Source organism: Lynx rufus, unplaced genomic scaffold (assembly GCF_022079265.1).
Source record: "Lynx rufus isolate CCGP_SWC_20201006 ecotype Redwood Valley unplaced genomic scaffold, mLynRuf1.p SCAF_9, whole genome shotgun sequence".
Taxonomy (NCBI): domain Eukaryota; kingdom Metazoa; phylum Chordata; class Mammalia; order Carnivora; family Felidae; genus Lynx; species Lynx rufus.
The window spans coordinates 64,026,672-64,045,736 of NW_025814897.1; the positions used below are offsets into that span (position 1 = coordinate 64,026,672).

The following is a 19,065-nucleotide window of genomic DNA, read 5'->3' on the forward strand; positions in this document are numbered from 1 at the left end:
TTCACCTTATACCATTCATTTTCAATGTCAGAGTGATGTTTCTATGTGTTGTATGTGGCATATATAACAATGTCACTCCCATGCTTCATATATTCAGGCGGCTCTCTTTATCTATAGAATAAGGTCCAAATTCCTTAGCATACAATAAAAGTCTATTGATGTAACGTATCCAAAACAAGGACCACAAGCTTGTTTCTCTTTTACTTTGTTGCAATTCTGGTTTCTAGTGCTCTTAATAATGTTTTTATTTCTGTTTTTAAGCTTGTATTTTTTGTATAATAGTTTCCTAACCACATCCAATTCCTTTATTACTTATTTTCCAACTTCATCTCATAATTCCTCCATTAGAATTCAATGTTCTAGATTACCAAAATAATGAGGAAAAAAGGGAATATGATAATAAGTTGAAAATTAGAAAGAAATCATACAAAATGTGATTTTGCAGAAATTCCCATTTTATTTTCTTAAGCATTAATGAGTTAGTCCTCAGATCAAGGTAGAATAGTCCAATGAATCTCAGTCCAGTGGAAGTCTGAGAACTCTGGAATTCAACAGATGTGGTTTGGATTCGAGACCTACCACTTTCACTCTTTCCTTAACTTCTCTGGGATAAGTTGTCTCCCTTATAAAATGCATATATAAAAGGACAAAACACAGGCATGTGTTAATTGTCCTCAATACATGCTCCTCCCAAATTACAGCCAGCAAGAAAGATTCATGAAGAGTAGAAAACTTATTAGATGCAGTATTCTGCATTGAATATATAAATTCTGCATTTTAAATACATTCCTAAAGTTTTTATAAATTCACATGTATGTGTTTTTAATGAAATCATGAACTTTGGGCTTGTATCTCAAAAGTTGAGGTGTTTTCAGGAATATAATTTCTTCCAAAATGTGCCCCTTGATGGCTCCTTCAGGGACTTATGGTTCTGATTTGGTATGACCATTCTGTACATGTTAATGTACAAATAAGGAAATATCAACTCTTCCAGAAGGTGGCCCAGGCCCATCTCAGAACTTAAGCTCTGGCCATTCTTCCTTGTGTCTTATTCTTAGACAGCTCAAGGCCCTTCCTTTTCCAACTGAGATCCCGACCCAGCCTCTTTTCCTGACACTGAAAAGGAGTCTGATAAACAAACCAAGATTCTGATTCCTCCAATCAAGAATCTCTCTCCATGACTGAAGCTGGAGATTCATTTCTGTATTGATGGCTGAAGGAAACCGGACAAGAGTTGGGGAGTTTATCCTCATGAGCTTCTCTTCCCTACCTACTGAAATACAGTCACTACTCTTCCTGACATTTCTAATCATCTACCTGGTCACGCTATTGGGAAACAGCCTCATCATTCTTGTTACCTTGACTGACCCCATGCTGCACAGCCCCATGTACTTCTTCCTCAGGAACTTGTCCTTCTTGGAGATTGGCTTCAACCTAGTCATCGTGCCCAAGATGCTGGGGACCCTGCTTGCCCGGGACACAACCATCTCCTTCCTTGGCTGTGCCATGCAGATGTATTTCTTGTTCTTCTTTGGAGCTGCTGAATGCGTCCTCCTGGCCACCATGGCATATGACCGCTATGTAGCCATCTGCAATCCCTTGCACTACCCAGTCATCATGAACCAGAGGACACGTGCCAAATTGGCCGTTGCCTCCTGGTTTCCAGGATTTCCCGTAGCTACTGTTCAGACCACTTGGCTCTTCAGCTTTCCATTCTGTGGCACCAACAAGGTGAACCACTTCTTCTGTGACAGCCCACCTGTGCTGAGACTGGTGTGTGCAGACACAGCAATGTTTGAGATCTATGCGATTGTTGGAACTGTGCTGGTCATCATGATACCCTGCTTGCTGATCCTGTGTTCCTACCTTCGCATTGCTGCTGCCATCCTTAAGATTCCATCAGCTAAAGGGAAGCATAAAGCCTTCTCTACCTGCTCCTCCCACCTCCTTGTTGTCTCCCTTTTCTATGTATCTTCAAGCCTCACCTACTTCCGGCCTAAATCCAATAATTCGCCTGAGAGCAAAAAGCTTCTGTCATTGTCCTACACTGTTGTGACTCCCATGTTGAACCCCATCATCTATAGCCTGAGAAATAATGAAGTGAAGAATGCCCTTGGCCGGACTTTCCGCAAGGCTTTAGGCCTTAGATTTTGCATCCCATAAACGTTAAGAAAGGAGAGTAAAGTGTACTCAATGTGGAGCAATCAGGTTCATATTTGGGATTCCTCTGCCTCCCTTGCCATCTCTGGTGGGATGAAACCCAGCTGTGAAATGACTATTGGGAAGCTCAGAAGAGGGAAAAGAGCAGAGAAGTAGGTTGGCCCTGTTTCTACCTCCTGGAAAATTCCTCTGTTCATTGTAGGCATACGTTTTTTTTTTCTTATTGGTATTTCAATAATTCTGTGCCATATAATTCTGGATATTCACATTACTATGTCCACATTGTGTACAGCATGAAACTGCTTATAATCCTATTGTGGGGATACATAATAACAGAGGACAAGACCAGTGAAAAATCATCATGTCACTTTCTTTTCCATCGGGCAGATCTGACTCCATTCATCAGAGAGAAAACCCTGTAATCCTTACCAATGCATAACTGTCATCACTGTCTTATTTCAGTTTGCATGCCCTTGAAGCATGTTAGTTCTTCTAATCTCACTGGTATGTGATATAAATATAGAAACATGGATTGATAATGCCCATACTTACACCTTTATAACCCCACATACATTTTAGTCCTTACTGTTTTCCCAGGAAGAATGAGCTGAGCTTTCACAGGCTTTCTATCCCATACTCAGGTTCTTAAGCCTTGTTGAAGTAGTAGTATAAATTTCTATTCTGATACTGTTTTCATCAAAGTTTAAAATGGATCTAGCTAACTGCAACATAGCTCTTCCTTAACCACAAAAATATTTCTCATTCTTCTTATGATTTCATAGTACTCTATTTTTTAGATATACCATAGTTTATTTAATGACTCTTTTACAATTATAAATCATGCTGTAAAAAATATCTTTATACACAAGCATTTTCATATTTTTGCCAGTGTATCTGACAGATGGAAATCTAGAAATTGGGCAAAGGGTGAATACATGTACCATGTTGTTATATATTGGCAAATTTCCCTCCAAATTGATTATACCGTTTTACCTTCCCACCAGAAATTTACAAGGGTTCTTCTTTCCCTATTGTCCCATCAATAACATTTGTCATCAAACGTTTGAAATTTTGCTTACATAATAGGTAAAAAATAACTAAAATTTTAATTTGAAGGAAATAAATTTTGAAGATTATGGAAGAAATGATTGAGTAAATTAGAGAATATAGTGAATTTCATTCATACTTCTGTGTTAGTAGTTTAGATGATTAGCAGCTGGTGATGTCCGGTACTCCATTTTCTCTGTTTGAAAAGTTCTTTCCATCTGTACGTTAGCCAGATCCATCTCATCTTTCAAGGCCCTAGTGTGATCCCTCAAGCAGCATAAATTATTCTCTGCTATATGCATCTATTCCAATTTTATCAACAGATAAGTTAAATTTTGCATATACTATGCTATACTGGTTTTTACATGTTTGTCTTTTCCCAGTGTACCTGTAAGTCTTTAAAAATTAAAGCTGCACAATTATTTTTGTTTTAACATGACATGAGAATTCCTGAAAACCATATGTTCTGGAAAACTCTGCATTTAAAATACTATGGAAAAATAGGGTTAGGGAATACCACTCAAAATATATGCAAGTTTGAAGCCAGAGCATTAACAGAAACAACAGCTGGTACCTGGAGAGACAACATAGACTGCTCAGATATGCAGTTCAGTGATGTTGAAGGTTGCCACAGTAGATATTTAACAAGCATTATAACAATAGAATGAAAATGACAATGATGGTTTATTTAGTAAAAGAGTATTTGGTACTGAGATAATGCAGTTGATATGATGCTCTGAACCAGTGGGGCAGCTTCTTATATGGTCATGGGAATCAGTGCCACTTTCCAGAAGTCAGAAGCTGCACAAAACAAGAGATGCTTCTCTTTGTGAATGGAGCTTCAATTATAGTCATACTTCTAAAATTTTCTGTAAAACAGGTAAGAGAGCTCCTGATGGCAAGGTCTTTGACATTCAGTGTTGAAGGTTATATTTTGGTTTGCTTTGCCCAATGCAAACTTTACATTACAATGAAATTATTCTATAGTTTTTCAATAGTGTATGAAGATGAACAAACGAATGGGTAATCCAGTTGAGAAGTGGTGGTGACTTGGAATAAAGTAGTATCAATACAAATTAATTCTAAATAATTTTTGGAGGAAGAATTGATAGGAGTTGATGGTGGATTGCATGTGAGGAAATACAGTGCTCAAGTTCCTGCAATAAAGTATAGATATTCTGAAAGTCTGGAGAAGATCCATTAAAGAGGCATGAAAGAGGTTTTATTCCCAGAAAGGTTAAACCTTTTCCTTCATATCCCTGCTATGAATCTCTTCTTACCTTTTAGAAACATCTTCTCCAAACTTACAGTAATTGATCTTGCCTCAGGATCAGTTGATTTCACTGGGTTATCCCAGAACCAGATATGGAGCCAAGGACTCAAGTGCAAGTGAATTATTAAGGAGAAACCATTAAATGTAGTAGAGTAGGAATGGAGAAGAAGCTGAGCAAAAATATAATTTTGGGTGCAATTCCAGACTCAGCAGTTCCAGCAGGGAACTCCAGGGAATAAATAAAGCTTAGTTTGTTCTGCTTCATGCCAAAGAAGTAGGCTTTTGTACTCCCATTTCAGTCATCCACTGACTACTGGCAGACTGTAGAGTAGGAAATAGGGAGAATTAAAACTCCCAGGGACCACTGAAGGGGAAGAATAAATAGCTATTCTTTTTTATCCAGTGAGTCACCTTTATTATTTATTCCAACTTTTGTTGGAAATGTGGTATACTTCCCTACAACAAACTGCAAGATGAATGTCCCATCCTAATTAATTAAAATGGAAATCTCAGGTCATATAGGTGAAGTATGATGCAGAAGGTCAGTATTTTAAATATGGCTTGTTGAAAAATGCAAGCACATATTTACAGGCACTTCACTAAATATTAAGCAAACAATAATGAAAAAGTCAGGTATGGTTACTGCTTTTAGTAAGAAACATGTGGTCAAATGTCTGTTTCAGAAACACTATAAAAAATGTTCAGACATGCATTAGAGTCTTCGGATGAAGCCCTAATCACCTTGGGAAAATTTTGTCACAAAGCATGGACATCATCTTACTCCCTCAACTTCATTTCTTATTCAAGAAGTGTTAGGATTTTCAGACTGTTATTCAGACTTTCTTGTTTTCACCTTATCCAGGAGTTACTAGCCTCCCCAGCCAACAGTATCCCCTGCCAACTGCTTCTCCACTTGGCTTAGACAGTGATTAATGAGTTATCCTCTCCATGCATGAAAACTTCCGAATCCAGATCGGAAACACTCCCAAAGAATTAGCCCAATGAGAATCAAAAGTGAAGGAAGATGTAAAAGAATACTGGAATGATAGAAATAAAATCACTATCTTAAAGAGATACCTGCACTACCATGTTCATTGTAGCATTGTTCACCATAGCCAAGACATGGGAAAAATCTAAGTGTCCATTTACAGATGAGTGGATCAAGAAAATATGGCATATGTATACATATATACAATGGGATATTAATCAGCCATAACCAAGAAGGAAATCTGGCTATTTCAACAACATGGATGAGACTCAAGGGCATTATGCTAAGTAAAATAAGTCAGACAGAGAAAGACAAATACTGTATGATCTCATCTATATGTGGAATCTAAAAAAACCAAACTCAGAGAGAAGGAAAGTAGAATAGTGGTTATCAGAGACAGGGGTATGGTGACATTGGTCAAAGGGTACAAACTTAAGATGAATAAGTTCTGGGGATCAAACATACAACATAGTGACTATCATTAACAATACTGTATTCTGTACTTGAAACTTGCTAAGAGAGTATATCTTAAATATTTTCACCACACACATAAACAAAAAGACAATTATGTGAAGCGATGGACATGTTAACTAACTCTATTGTGGTAATCATTTCAATATATATATCCATGTATCAAATCATCACATTATATATCTTAAACTTACACAACATTATATGTCAATTTTATCTCAATAATCTTGAGGGAAAAAAGAATACTGGCATGCTCTTCTGATCTCTCTCTGGTGCAAACCTTGGAGAATAGACAGACCACTGTTTTTTCCCTTGCTCTTGTAGCCTCATGAGTGCAGGAAAAGTTGGAGCCGCAGCAAAGCACTTCCTCCAATTATGGGATTGCAGAATCTTCATGAATTTTTGCATGTCTGGGAATTCCTCAAAACTCACACCTGTCAGAAACTGAACCTATGACTTTACCTGAGGAAGAGGAAGCATTGGGGGAATCACTCCCTTCCAGTAAACACCAGGGACTAAAATAGTCCTGAGACCCAGCCTGGAATCCTCTAGAGTGATTGACACAGGCCCAGCCCAGAGCTTCTCTGAAGTGACTAATGCTGCACAACTCAGAACTTCTTTATAGGGACTGACAGGATTTACCTGGGGTGTCTGGCACACCCCTGGACAAAGCTTCTTTGAGAATGTGACAAGGCAGAACCCCAGAGTTCACCAGCAATGAGGACTGAGACACACCCAGAGTACCTTTGGGATGATTGGCACAGACACAGCCCAGGGCTTTTCTGAAGTGACTTGCACAGATATAGCTATATTTTAGGACTCCCCTGGAGTCACTTGTTCAAACATAGTCTAGTCTAAGCCTAGGGTAGCTGACACAGACCAGGGGTTCTCTGGAATGTGATGCCAATTTCATTCGCAGGAGGTAAGTCAAGAGCAAAGTGGACAGAGCACAGACTTGAACTCTTTTGTGAAGAGGATGATGGCTTATTACAAAGAAAATGTGTCTCCTTTGACACATGTCTAGGAAACAAGAAAGGAGATCAGAGGTCTCAAGTAAATAACCAGAAGTTTTTGACAAATTAGGTAATCTGGGAAAGGATGGAAAACAATGATTATGTATTAGGCTTTAGAATGTTCAAAGCGCTTGAGTATATATTATCTCATTTCACACCCACAGCCACCCTTCAGATGGATAGGGCATCTGTAATAATAGTCATTTTACAGTTGAGAAAACCCTAACTCAGAAAATGTCATGTCAGTAGCTCTGTGACTCACAGATAAAAAATAATAACTAGAACTTTAACTCTGAATTTCTTACTCTAAAGTCCTTGCTATTGTAACTATGTGGCCTCAAACTATCATTTAGGTGGGATTTTCACAAGTTTTCTTAAGTATGCTATCTTGTTCTTTCTTGTTGAAACCGTGCATGGAATCTTCAATATGTTACCACAGAAAGGAGACACTCTGGATAGAGGTGTAGCTGGCCAGTCCACCTCAGCTAGGTTTCTGCATACTTTCCCTTTCCCTAGAGTTCTTTCCCCTTCTGATGGCTGCAAACACAACTACATTTATCCAAGGCTCTGTGCTTGCAAGACCATTAGTAAAACAGTAGCTGAATTATACCTCATCAATAACATCCTGACAACCTCACCTGCATTAATGGAGCTACAGGAAGATCCGTTCTTTAGAATATCATCCCAGCAAACTCCCTTCCACCATCTCTCCCCTGCTTAGTAGGGGAAAACAGAAATTTAAAAAATGAAGAGAAAGGTGAAAGAGATGGAAGAGAAAGAGAGGAAAGGCTACATCAAAAGAAGGCAATGTAAAGGGATGGTTAGAGAAGGATCAAAACAAATGAAGGAAAATATGGAGTTACAACTGTGGGAGGGAGGCAGATGCAAGGTTTTGAATCACATTTTCATATTGTTTTGTGCACCCCTAGGGCCCTAAGAAGCATTAGGGGGCTCTTTCAGGGGAAGAGAAAAGTGAAAGTCAAGCAAGTGGGGCTCTGAGCCCCTGCCTCTGCCCTTACTCATCCTCTTTGGACTTAAGTGTTGAGATTCTCTGCAGGATGTGGTTTGAAAGAAAAGGGAAGGTCATCTCTGCTTTAAAAGTCATAAAAACTAGTGCTATGAATATGCATTTCTCTCCGCTTCCTTAACTGAGAATTTCTTTTTTTTAAGTTTTTTTAATGTTTATTTATTTTGGAGAGACAGAGATAGAGCACGAGAAGGGGAGGGGCAGAGAGAGAGGGAGACACAGACTCCGAAGGGGGCTCCAGTTTCTGAGTTGTCAGCACAGAGCCTGCCTTGGAGCTCGAATTCACTAACTGTGAGATCATGACCCAGGAAGTCAGATAACCATCTGAGCCACCCAGGCGCCCCAGTTAACTGAGATTTTCTTTGATAACATCTGAACTTTTGACCTGAGACCATTTTCCGTCCTTGCCTTTTGTTACACATTGGCCAGTGTCTAAGTAGCATCATCTGGTTGTATCCTTAGGAAATTCTCAAACTATGTTATGTTGCCGTTTTTCTCCAGTTTCAACTATCAAAGCTACACTTTATTGGATTCTTTTCTATCTGACTGCTTTACCAAAAGATTTGGTTTAGTCTTTTTGAAACTATAAAGACTATAATAATATCGATAATAATAATGATGGTGGTGGTGGTGATGGCGAGAATGCAAATTTGTGTAGTGTTTTATAATTGTACATTTATTTCCACATCTCTTACCAAACAATAATTTAAAACATTGTTTAAAATATTTTTACAGGGGCGCCTGGGTGGCTCAGTCGGTTAAGCGTCCGACTTCAGCTCAGGTCACGATCTCACAGTCCGTGAGTTCGAGCCCCTGGTCGGGCTCTGGGCTGATGACTCAGAGCCTGGAGCCTGCTTCCGATTCTGTGTCTGCCTCTGTCTCTGCCCCTCCCCCGTTCATGCTCTGTCTCTGTCTCAAAAATAAATAAACGTTAAAAAAAAAAATTTTTAAAAAAAGAAAAAATATTTTTACAAACACTTAAAAAATAATAGTGATTACTTTGCTCCATCATGGATTCACTAAGAATTTCATGACTAAAAACGTAGTTAACTTTTAAAGATAAATATCAGCATGTTAAACCAATTAACTAATGCCATTAAGATAAATGTTACTTAGTGATTCAATAAATGTTGATCATTACTTTGTAGGTACCAGGCATTGTAATGTGTATACAATGATGCATATCATTTGGTTTATGTCAAGGAGTACACAATTAGCTGGAGAGGACAAATATAAAAATAATTATAATATAAAACCATTGATATAATAAGGGTATTTTAAAATGCTCTGAGGAACACAACAGAGATAGTAATTTATCCATTTGGGGAAGGAGATTGTCAGAAAAAGCTTCACAAAGAAGCTGACATTAGATCTTAGATTAAAGAATGAGTATTTGATATGGTTTATCTGAATTTCACTAAGGCATTTGATGAACTTTTTCATGAGATCTTTGTTACTACATTAAACAGATATAGTCCAGGTAACAGTACATATAACTGTTTATTTATACCCAACTCATGTCTGAAATTATTTGAAGTTACTTATAGAAAAAAAAAATAGTTTTGCTGAATAGCCCAAAAAGTAGAGATTAAAAAATTGGTGCCAACTCATTTTAGGATATGGCTTAAGTGGTGTGCCCCAGAGTCATGGCTCTGTCCTAGGAAACATTTTGATAAATATTTCAGGGGAGTGGACATCTGTGGCACAGTGAGTGATGTAAAGCTGTTATAATAATGCTTTTAAAATATCTTCTCAGAACATAGCAATACATTTTTAAATAAATGTATATTGGAAAACAAAACCAAATGTACAACCTATAAAACACACACACACATTCAGAAGTCTTAACTGTAGACTCAACTGAGACCCAATAGCATCATCAAACTGTTATAAAAATGATTAAACCTTAGACTACATTATTTACCAAGCACTTGGAGTTAAGCACTCTGCTAGGTGCAAAAGATACAATGATGAATAGATTTCCCTCCTGGCATTAACTATTAGATGATATAAATATATGTACACATACACAATTGTATAGTGCTCTAATAGAGTTTTACACAAAGTGTTATAAGAGACTTAAGGAATAATCCCTTGATTAGGCCAAGGGAGTGAAGGGAAACTTCACAAACAAAATGATGTTTCAGCTGAGACTTGCAAGACCAGAAGAAATTATACATAATTGCAGGAAGAGGTTTCCAAAAGTAGAGAGTAACATGCACAATACAAGAAGGGGTAAGAGAATATGAGGTATGCACAGAACAGAGAGTATTTTTGTGTAACCAGAGCACCAACTGTGTAGGGGATTTGGACCTGGAAAAATAAGCAGATACCAGAGAAAAAGACCTTGTTAAAGGTACTGTACTTTTTCCCAGGGATAATAGGTAGTGACTGAAAGACATTAAGCAGATGAGTAACTTAATTGGGGTTGCTATCAGATCACACACAAGTCAAGGATGGTTTGTAGAGAATGAACTAGAATCAGGTTCCTGCAATATTCCAGGCCGGAGAAGATAAGAGTAGTGATGTAGAAGGTGACACTGAATCGGTGTTTTGGAAAAATAATAAATTTGGGGGTTAAATGAAAGGATTTTTGTCCCAACTCCTGCATCACACAGCTTGGGTGGTGTCATTTTCCAAAATGAGTTAGATAAAAGGAGGAAGCTTAGGGTAGTGGAAGATGATGGGTGTAATTTATAACCCTTATCACTCTTTAAATCTGTGTAAATTATATGAGGCTGTATCATTGATGTGTGTAGTCTTTGCATCTAAATTCCTTCTGAATGGGGATCGCTGTGCCTACACTCTGTCTATACAGATATTTCCATGACTATTTTTTATATTTTGTTCATTCTTCATTCATTTATTGGGTCACAATTTAATGGGCATCTACCTTGCTAGGAATTGAGATAAAAAGTTAAATTTTCTACACAGTTTCTACTTTCAAGTAGTATACCATCTAAAATATGAGATGGAGACATAAGTTAACAATTATTCTAATATTAGGTCCATGAAAGTGGGTGTTGCTAATACCTTGAAACTTTCTGATCTTCTGTAGAATTTGTTTTGCTTTTTGCTCTATTACTAACATCTTATGTCAAAAACTCCTGTTTGCTCTCACCTATTAGCTTAGACTCATTTCCATTCTCAGAGTGGGTGAGTCGCCTGATGGGTAAAGCCATGACTCAGAGACAAACTGCCCAGGAGTCATATCCTGATGCCAACATTTGCTGGCTGTGTAACTTGGAAAAATTATTCAACCTCTCTGTGCCTCCTCAGCTGTAAAGTGGACCTACTAATAACCTGTATATCTTTAGTTTGTTGCAAGACTTAACATAATGCATGGAAACCACTTAGAATAGTGTCTGGCACTTACCTGGTGCTCATTAAGTGTTAACTCTTACTTGGAAATTGACAAAGTATCAAAATTTTCAAAGAAAACATGTGGGGACCTGGGTGGCTCATTTGGTTAAGTGCCTGACTCTTGGTTTTGGCTCAGGTCATGATCTCACTAACTATAGGATCGAGACCCACATGGGGCTCCACACTGACAACACCCACATCAGGCTCCATGCTGACAGCACAAAACCTGCTTAGGATTCTCTCTCTCCCTCTCTATGCCCCTCCCTTACTCTTGCTCTCACTCTCACTCTCACTCTTTCTATCTCTCTCTCTCTTTTTCTCTGTCTCTCAAAATAAATGAACTTAAAAAAAAACATGAATATGAATCAGCAAAAAAATTTAAATAGCATTTTCTCACTGTTATTTTTTTCTGAATGTTTATTTTTGAGAGAGAGTGAATAAGGAGAAGGGCAGAGAGAGGGGGAGACAGAGAATCCCAAGTAGGATCCAGGCTGTGAGCATAGAGCCTGACGTGAGGCTCGAACTCATGAACTATGAAATCATGATGTGAGCTGAATGACCTCAGTTGAAAACAAGGGTGGGACACTTAAGTGATTGAACCACCCAGATGCCCCTCTTGCTGTTTTTGCTGTTTACTTCCCTCCTTCCTTCACCACCCTGACCATGTCTTGCACTTGCTCAGTACTTAAATATTATCTGTTCAGGGAAGCCTTCTCTGACACTCCCCACACCCCAATGCCTACGTCCTTCTCCACTGTTTTATTCTTCTCCATTGTTCTTTCAGCCACCTAACATACTATACATCCTATTTACATGATTTGTTTACAGTCTGTCTTTTCTACTAGAAAGTGAGTTATATGAGGGCAGAGATTTTTTTTGTTATGTTTACTGATGTATTATCTTTAGTATCTAAAACAGTGTCTGGCACAGAGAAGATAATCAGTATTCATTGAATAGACTATTCTTTTCTCTTAAGGATTGAAAAGTAGGGACTTCAGTGAGTTTGGGCAGTAGATAAGGAGATAAGAAGTAGATTTTGGAAGACAGATCTAGCATTATCTCATAATAACTACAATGGTTAGCATGTGTTATGTACCAGTTACATGCAAGTGCTTTAGATTTATTCCTTCATTTAAGTTTATATTTATCACAATTTCAGGTCTCAGTTTTGAAGTTTAGTTCTTGATGCCATGATGAAACATTCTACTTATTTCTCACAGGATTTGATATTATTAGTCTGCATATTTGAGTTGGTCTTTATTTATTAACATGTAAAACTTGAAGTGATATTTCTTGAAAATCAAGATGCAAGTCAACCAACAGAAACTGATGAAAGGGTTTATGTGCAATACATCTAGATTCTTTCTATGGTCTGATCCTGTCTTGAGTCTGTGTTCCCTTTTCTGATCACATATAGCTACACAGAGAATATTTAGCCCAGGGATCAAAATAAACCACAGTCTCTATATTTCATGTCTCCTTGTATAAATTGCAATATTCTGAGTTTAGAAATGAATATATTTACATTGAATGTAGAATATATTGAGTATTCCTCCAATATACTGAAATCATCCTGAGGGTTGGCTGCTTGAGATTACGATGCATTCAGTTCTCCTCCTCAGGATCATTGGTAACTTTCCTTGATTTTCTCTTTCCTACCCTTTCATTTTGCAGAAAACATACCCTGGCTCACCTCATCAGCTTTCATTGTGCATTAAAACCCTTCTCCTCAGAAATGCTTGGCCTGGCTGCTTTTTTAGTACCACTGAATGTTGAAGAAAGATAAGGTAGGAGTCCCAACATGAAGCTGTGATTTTGATCTCTATAGAGCAAAGTCAGGAGGTATATAGGTATATGGTGTGCCTCAGTTCAATCTGAAAAAAAGGTTAGTATTCTTCCAAAAATTATGAATCCCATAGACAGGCTTATTTTTTTACATTTTGGAAAGTACACCTTTTGATTTGCAACAAGTATAACAAGAAAGGTAGAGAATGGGGCCATGGGAGGTTTTCTAAGGGTATAATAGAAGTCTAAATAACATATGGAGACTTCTACCTTCCTGGAGCATGAATGTCAATGAAATCCTGGACAGAAGAATGATGTGGGGAAACTGGACAATTGTCAGTGAGTTTGTCCTTGTGAGTTTTTCAACCTTATCCTCTGAGCTACAAGCTCTACTATTTCTCCTTTTTTTGACTGTTTACCTGGTTACTCTAATGGGCAATATTCTCATCATCCTGGTCACTACAGCTGACTCTGCTCTACAAAACCCTATGTACTTCTTCCTCAGGAACTTGTCCTTCCTGGAGATAGGCTTCAACTTGGTCATTGTGCCCAAGATGCTGGGGACTCTGATCATCCAAGACACAACCATATCCTTCCTTGGCTGTGCCTCTCAGATGTATTTCTTTTTCTTCTTTGGGGCTGCTGAGTGTTGCCTCCTGGCCACAATGGCATATGACCGCTATGTGGCCATCTGTGACCCTTTGCGCTACCCAATCATTATGAACCGCAAGGCCTGTGCCCAGCTAGCAGCTGCCTCTTGGTTCTCAGGGTTTCCAGTGGCCACCGTGCAAACCACATGGATTTTCAGCTTCCCTTTTTGTGGCCCCAACAGAGTGAACCACTTCTTTTGTGACAGCCCCCCTGTCATTGCACTGGTCTGTGCTGATACCTCTCTGTTTGAACTGGAGGCTCTGACGGCCACTGTCTTATTCATCCTCTTTCCTTTCTTGCTGATCCTGGGATCCTATGTCCGCATTCTTTCCACTATCTTCAGGATGCCCTCAGCTGAGGGGAAACGCAAGGCCTTCTCCACCTGTTCCTCCCACCTTCTGGTTGTGTCCCTCTTCTACAGCACTGCCATCCTCACATACTTCCGACCCCGGTCCAGCACCTCTCCTGAGAGCAAGAAGTTGTTGTCGCTCTCCTACACAGTAGTGACTCCCATGTTGAACCCCATCATCTACAGCTTAAGGAACAGTGAAGTGAAGTCTGCACTGAGGCGAGTCATCCGCAGGAACCTGGGCCCTCAGAAACTATGATTGACTGACATGGAAACTGAAGGGGTGGAAGGCAAGGACAAAGGAGAGAGAAAATAATTCCTCAAATGGGTTCTGGTCTCTCTTCAGTCTAGGAGCGATGCTCTATCCACTAGAATTTTGGACTCTACTAGGATCCATTTCTCAATGAAAGATCATGATTCTTTGGATTCTGTGGGATTGTGGTACCAATGCATCTGAGGATGTCGCCAGTTTACACAGATTAGGAGCCTATCCGGAGGTTGATAACATCGCTACAATTTGCCATTCGTTACTTGTTTTAACTTTTCTTGAACTTCTTCACCCATATCTTTTTATAATCTTCAGCTTTACATTTTTCTATTTGTCTAAAAACTCTACCTGCAACTTTCAAGGATCTTTTTTGCTTATAAGGTAAATTTATGATAGTGATGATAATAAATAATAGAGTTTTGTTTCATTCCTTCACTCACTTTTTTCAGCAAACTTTGAGTGTGAACTCAAAATTTCAATGCACTTTTACTCATCAGTCAGCATGTGTCAGACTCTGTTTAGGCTCTGAACACAGATTGCTGAATAAAATAGACAAATTTCTTATCTTGTGGAATTTATGTTCTAGTGGGAAAGCGAAATAATAAAGCAATACTTAAAAAATTCTACTGGCTTAGAAAGTACCCATGTTCAGAGGAATAGCAAATTAGGACTTCTTCCTCTACTACAATAATTGGTCTGTACAGTATCTGGAGAAAGACTACTCCACATGGACACTGCCTCAATCTCAAATTATTCACCTTGGATATGAGAATTGCTTGACAAAAAGTGTGTAAAGGAATCCCAAGTTGAGTATAAATGGACATAATTCTAGGAAACTTCTGAGAATAACCCAAAGATTCTTTGTTTACTAAATTTTGTATGTAATCTTGTGATTGGGTGAAATCAACTGTCCTTTTTAAGCTTGCATATCACTCAACCAGTATAGCAGCCTGTCTTTATGGTTTTTTCCAGTGAACATAGTCCAACTCTGGATTCCAGGAAAATAGCAGACTTGGGATGCGTGCACCACAGCTTTGTGTTAATTAGTGAAATTAACAGAGTAAAATAGTATTCAGTGCATAGACATATCCTCTCCACAAACTCTGTAAATAACTAACTCTGTGTGCTGTGGGGGTAACAGGTATCAAGGGCTCTCATGTAGCAAGAGATCTAGAAAGGCAGCACATTCTAAATTATTACTACAAGAATTTGCAAGTGAAAATATAGATCATGGGGTTCTGTTTGGATAATAGCATCCACACGGCTAAGTAGATTGACACCACTATACATTTATAATCTCCAGTTTTAGCCAAACTTTAATTGCTCCTTTACATTTATTTTATTTGTCCTTGTATGGTAGGCAGAACAATGGTCCCCCAAAGATGTCCATGTCCTAATCCCTAGGACCTATAAATATGTTACCTCACATAGGAAAAAGGACTTTGTATACAGAATTAAAATAAGTATCTTCAGATGGGGGGGGTGATCCTGGATTTTTTTTTAATACAGTAACAGGAAATCAGAAGATAGGTAGAGAATGAACTTGAAATATTTATTCTTGTGGTTTTCTCACGTCCATACATCTAAGCCCACAGCTCCTGTCTGGTGGCTTTCAGACAGCTACCCTTTCCAAGTTCTAATTGTCCTTCAGGCCCAGGGTTGGTACCAGCTTCTTTCTTACTCTTCCTAGCCCTGGGATGTCACTATCTCTTGTTAGCTTCCAAAACCCTGTCTTTACCTTTATCTTATAGATAAAATATTCATGTCCCTTATTAGGGGTGTGAGCAGAGTGTGAGAAGGACAGCAGAACTCATATATTCTGCTTCATTGTACTCATGCTCTTCACTACCCACTTCAAACACACATACAGACTCATGTGCAGGCACATATATACTTAGCACCTAGCTCATAGTAAGTGATTAAGTAACGTTTGTTAATTTATTGATTATTTGATGATGCAGAGAGATTCAAAAGATAAAAGAGATGGAGTAGGATCTGAGATAGATTGCTGGTAACATAAAACATGATTTTAAAAAAGACAGATTTTACAGGTTCCAGAGTTTATAAAATGTGAATGTTTCTTGCAGGGTTTCCTAACTCTTAGATGCCAAAAAAAAAAAAAAAAAAAAACAACAACAACAAGAATGGAGCAGACCCTCATTGTATTGCTCCATGAATTATTGTCCTTCCTCTTCTATAAAGGAAGTGCTAGATGAAGGATGGAGGGTGGGTCCACAACAAGCCCCCAGGATCTTACAATATTCCAGTTTTGCTAAGGGAACTACTCAGCAAGTCTTATAAGTAGGGAGCCAAGAGGGTCTCACTGTCAGTGGAAGATTTCAAGCCTGCATGAGAAATTCCTTGTGGCTACTTTTCTCAGAGCTCCCTTCACGTCCTTGTTTCTCAAGCTATAGATGAGGGGATTAAGCATAGGTGTCACCACTCCATAAAACACAGACACCAGTTTTTCCTGTTCTTTGGAAGACTTTGGAGTCATGTAAGTGACAATTGCTGACCCATAAAAAAGGATGACCACCATGAGGTGGGAGCCACAGGTAGAGAATGCCTTGAGCCTCCCCACAGCTGACTTCATCCTGACCACAGTCACTATGATGTGACTATAGGATACCAGAATTAGGGAAACAGGTATGAGGAGAATCACAACACCCATGAGGAAAATGACCATCTCTGAAGTATGAGTGTCTGTGGATGCCAGGATCAACAGTGCAGGGGCCTCACAAAAGAAATGAGCAATACTATTGCTGCCTTGGTAGGGTAAACTTAGTGTAAAAGTGGTATCTACCACAGACACCAGAATGCCGCTGGTCCATGATCCTGCAGCCAGCTGGACACACACCCTCCAAGTCATGATGCTAGGGTAATGCAAAGGGTTGCAGATGGCCACGTACCGATCATAGGACATCACTGCCAGAAAGGCACACTGGGTGCACCCAAAAATGAGGAAGAATAGAAGCTGAGTTGCACAACGTGTGAATGAAATTACCTTCTTCTGGGATAGCAGGTGGGCTAGGGCCTGGGGAACGATGTTGGTAGAAAAACAGAAGTCAGCCAGAGATAAGTTGCAGAGGAAAAAATACATGGGTGTGTGAAGCCGGGAGTCAACCTGAACAAGGTACGTGAGAAGTAGATTTGCAAGCACAGTGATGAGGTAGACACCTAGGAATAAAATGAATAGCAACTTCTGGGTGTGTGGGTCATCAGAAAGTCCCAGAAGGAGGAATTCTGTTACCTGTGTCTGATTTGTTTCTCTCATAGTTTGTCTCTTTTTTCAGTAAGAAGTCTCTTTTTTCAGCATGTAGTTTTATAACTATTATAAAACTATATAATTCAGATTTGGAGGGCTACAGAATTGCCCTCAATCACTACCAGCCATTCCAAGCATCCCCTTTATATAGATAATCACGCTGTTTTAGTTGGAACATTTTCAGTGTCGCAAAACTTAATGCTTCTAAGATGGTGCATTCATTTTTAGTGTCATCTGCAAATGTAGAGTAGATCAAAATAATCATCTTCTTTATTCTGAATAACAAAATTCTAATAATAAAAAAAGATTCAATTAGTATATAAAGTGACGGCATTTAATTTCACTTCATTATCAACTAAAGCCCTTGAGTCTTATGTGGCTATTGACACACCTCTCCCGTCTTATGATGGTATAGATTGTTGTTGTTGTTTTTTTAATTCTTTGGGTGTACAACTTTTCCTGTTGTCTCTTCCCTGACAAGACAGTCACTAAGGTATAAGAAATCAAAAAGAGCCAAAGTGCCTTGCAGAAATGACATTTTTCTTGGAGAAAATAACCTGTTTTTGAAACACTCAGGAAACCAAGGAGTAACTGAGTGGTGTGCCATAAGCTCTTTGGCAATCCCATCCCAAGCTTTGGCTGGAACTCCCAAATATCGATCTTAAACATCAGTAAACTTCCAAAATAGCAGACAAACCATCACAACACTTCCATCTGAAGCCACCAGGTTGGCTAGTTTTCTGTGTTCAGACTAAATAGCACTAATCCACCTTCTCTCATTGCCTTGCATTATCTGTGTATTCCTCCGAGAGATTAAAAAGTCCTTTGAAAACTATATCTTTTTCATTTTTGTGCCCTTTTTAAGACATAGCATAGGGATTTATTTGATCAATTATTATTAATTAAAGTACATAAAAATAATCTGATCATATGGTTTGGTAGAGTTGTTTAAAAAGCCTACCAGATTCTCATGTCATTAAGATGACAACATAGAGTGTTCCTGACTTTGTTCCCCTCACAATAAGAACAACCAACAACTATTCAAGAATAAGACACCACTGAGAGAAACCTAGAACACAGTGGTGAGGCTGAAGCAACCCTTGCACCACAGAGACCAAGAAAGATGGCATTAGAAAGGTAAGAGAAGCAGCTTCCTGTTGACTGCATTGTCCTTCCCCCAGGCCAGCACAGCACCATGTGAAGAGGTCTCACCTGAGCCTCCTATTCCTCTAGTAGGAAAAGAAAACCCAGGGGAGACTGTCTGCACCACCTCAACATTGTGGGTTGCTTTATAAGGGAGACCCTACTCTGATCTCACACCACAGGGACTACAGAGGAATCGGTGGGGCTCAACTATTGGGAATCTGATTGTGATAGAGAAGGAAGGAGGGACTCACAACAATCA

The 19,065-nt window shown here is 38.9% G+C and overlaps 3 protein-coding genes across 3 annotated transcripts; 2 read left to right on the forward strand and 1 right to left on the reverse strand.

Annotated features, from left to right (window-relative positions):
• Positions 1-1,200: 1,200 nt before the first annotated feature.
• LOC124505767 (olfactory receptor 10A2-like) lies at positions 1,201-2,163 on the forward strand. Its single transcript, XM_047071801.1, has one exon. The coding sequence runs from the start codon at positions 1,210-1,212 to the stop codon at positions 2,161-2,163; it is 954 nt and encodes a 317-aa protein (XP_046927757.1). The 5' UTR covers positions 1,201-1,209.
• Positions 2,164-13,438: 11,275 nt separating this feature from the next.
• On the forward strand, positions 13,439-14,386 carry LOC124505722 (olfactory receptor 10A4). The gene has a single exon (XM_047071736.1). The coding sequence runs from the start codon at positions 13,439-13,441 to the stop codon at positions 14,384-14,386; it is 948 nt and encodes a 315-aa protein (XP_046927692.1).
• A 2,335-nt stretch (positions 14,387-16,721) lies between these two features.
• On the reverse strand, positions 16,722-17,669 carry LOC124506174 (olfactory receptor 2D2). Its single transcript, XM_047072193.1, has one exon. It carries the CDS (start codon positions 17,667-17,669, stop codon positions 16,722-16,724), a length of 948 nt encoding a protein of 315 aa, XP_046928149.1.
• Between the last annotated feature and the right edge of the window lie 1,396 nt (positions 17,670-19,065).

What these genes read in the sequence shown, in the direction of transcription:
- LOC124506174 (XM_047072193.1), bottom strand. Translation starts at nt 17,669, where the DNA reads ATGAGAGAAACAAATCAGACACAGGTAACAGAATTCCTCCTTCTGGGA.
- LOC124505722 (XM_047071736.1), top strand. Translation starts at nt 13,439, where the DNA reads ATGATGTGGGGAAACTGGACAATTGTCAGTGAGTTTGTCCTTGTGAGT.
- LOC124505767 (XM_047071801.1), top strand. Translation starts at nt 1,210, where the DNA reads ATGGCTGAAGGAAACCGGACAAGAGTTGGGGAGTTTATCCTCATGAGC.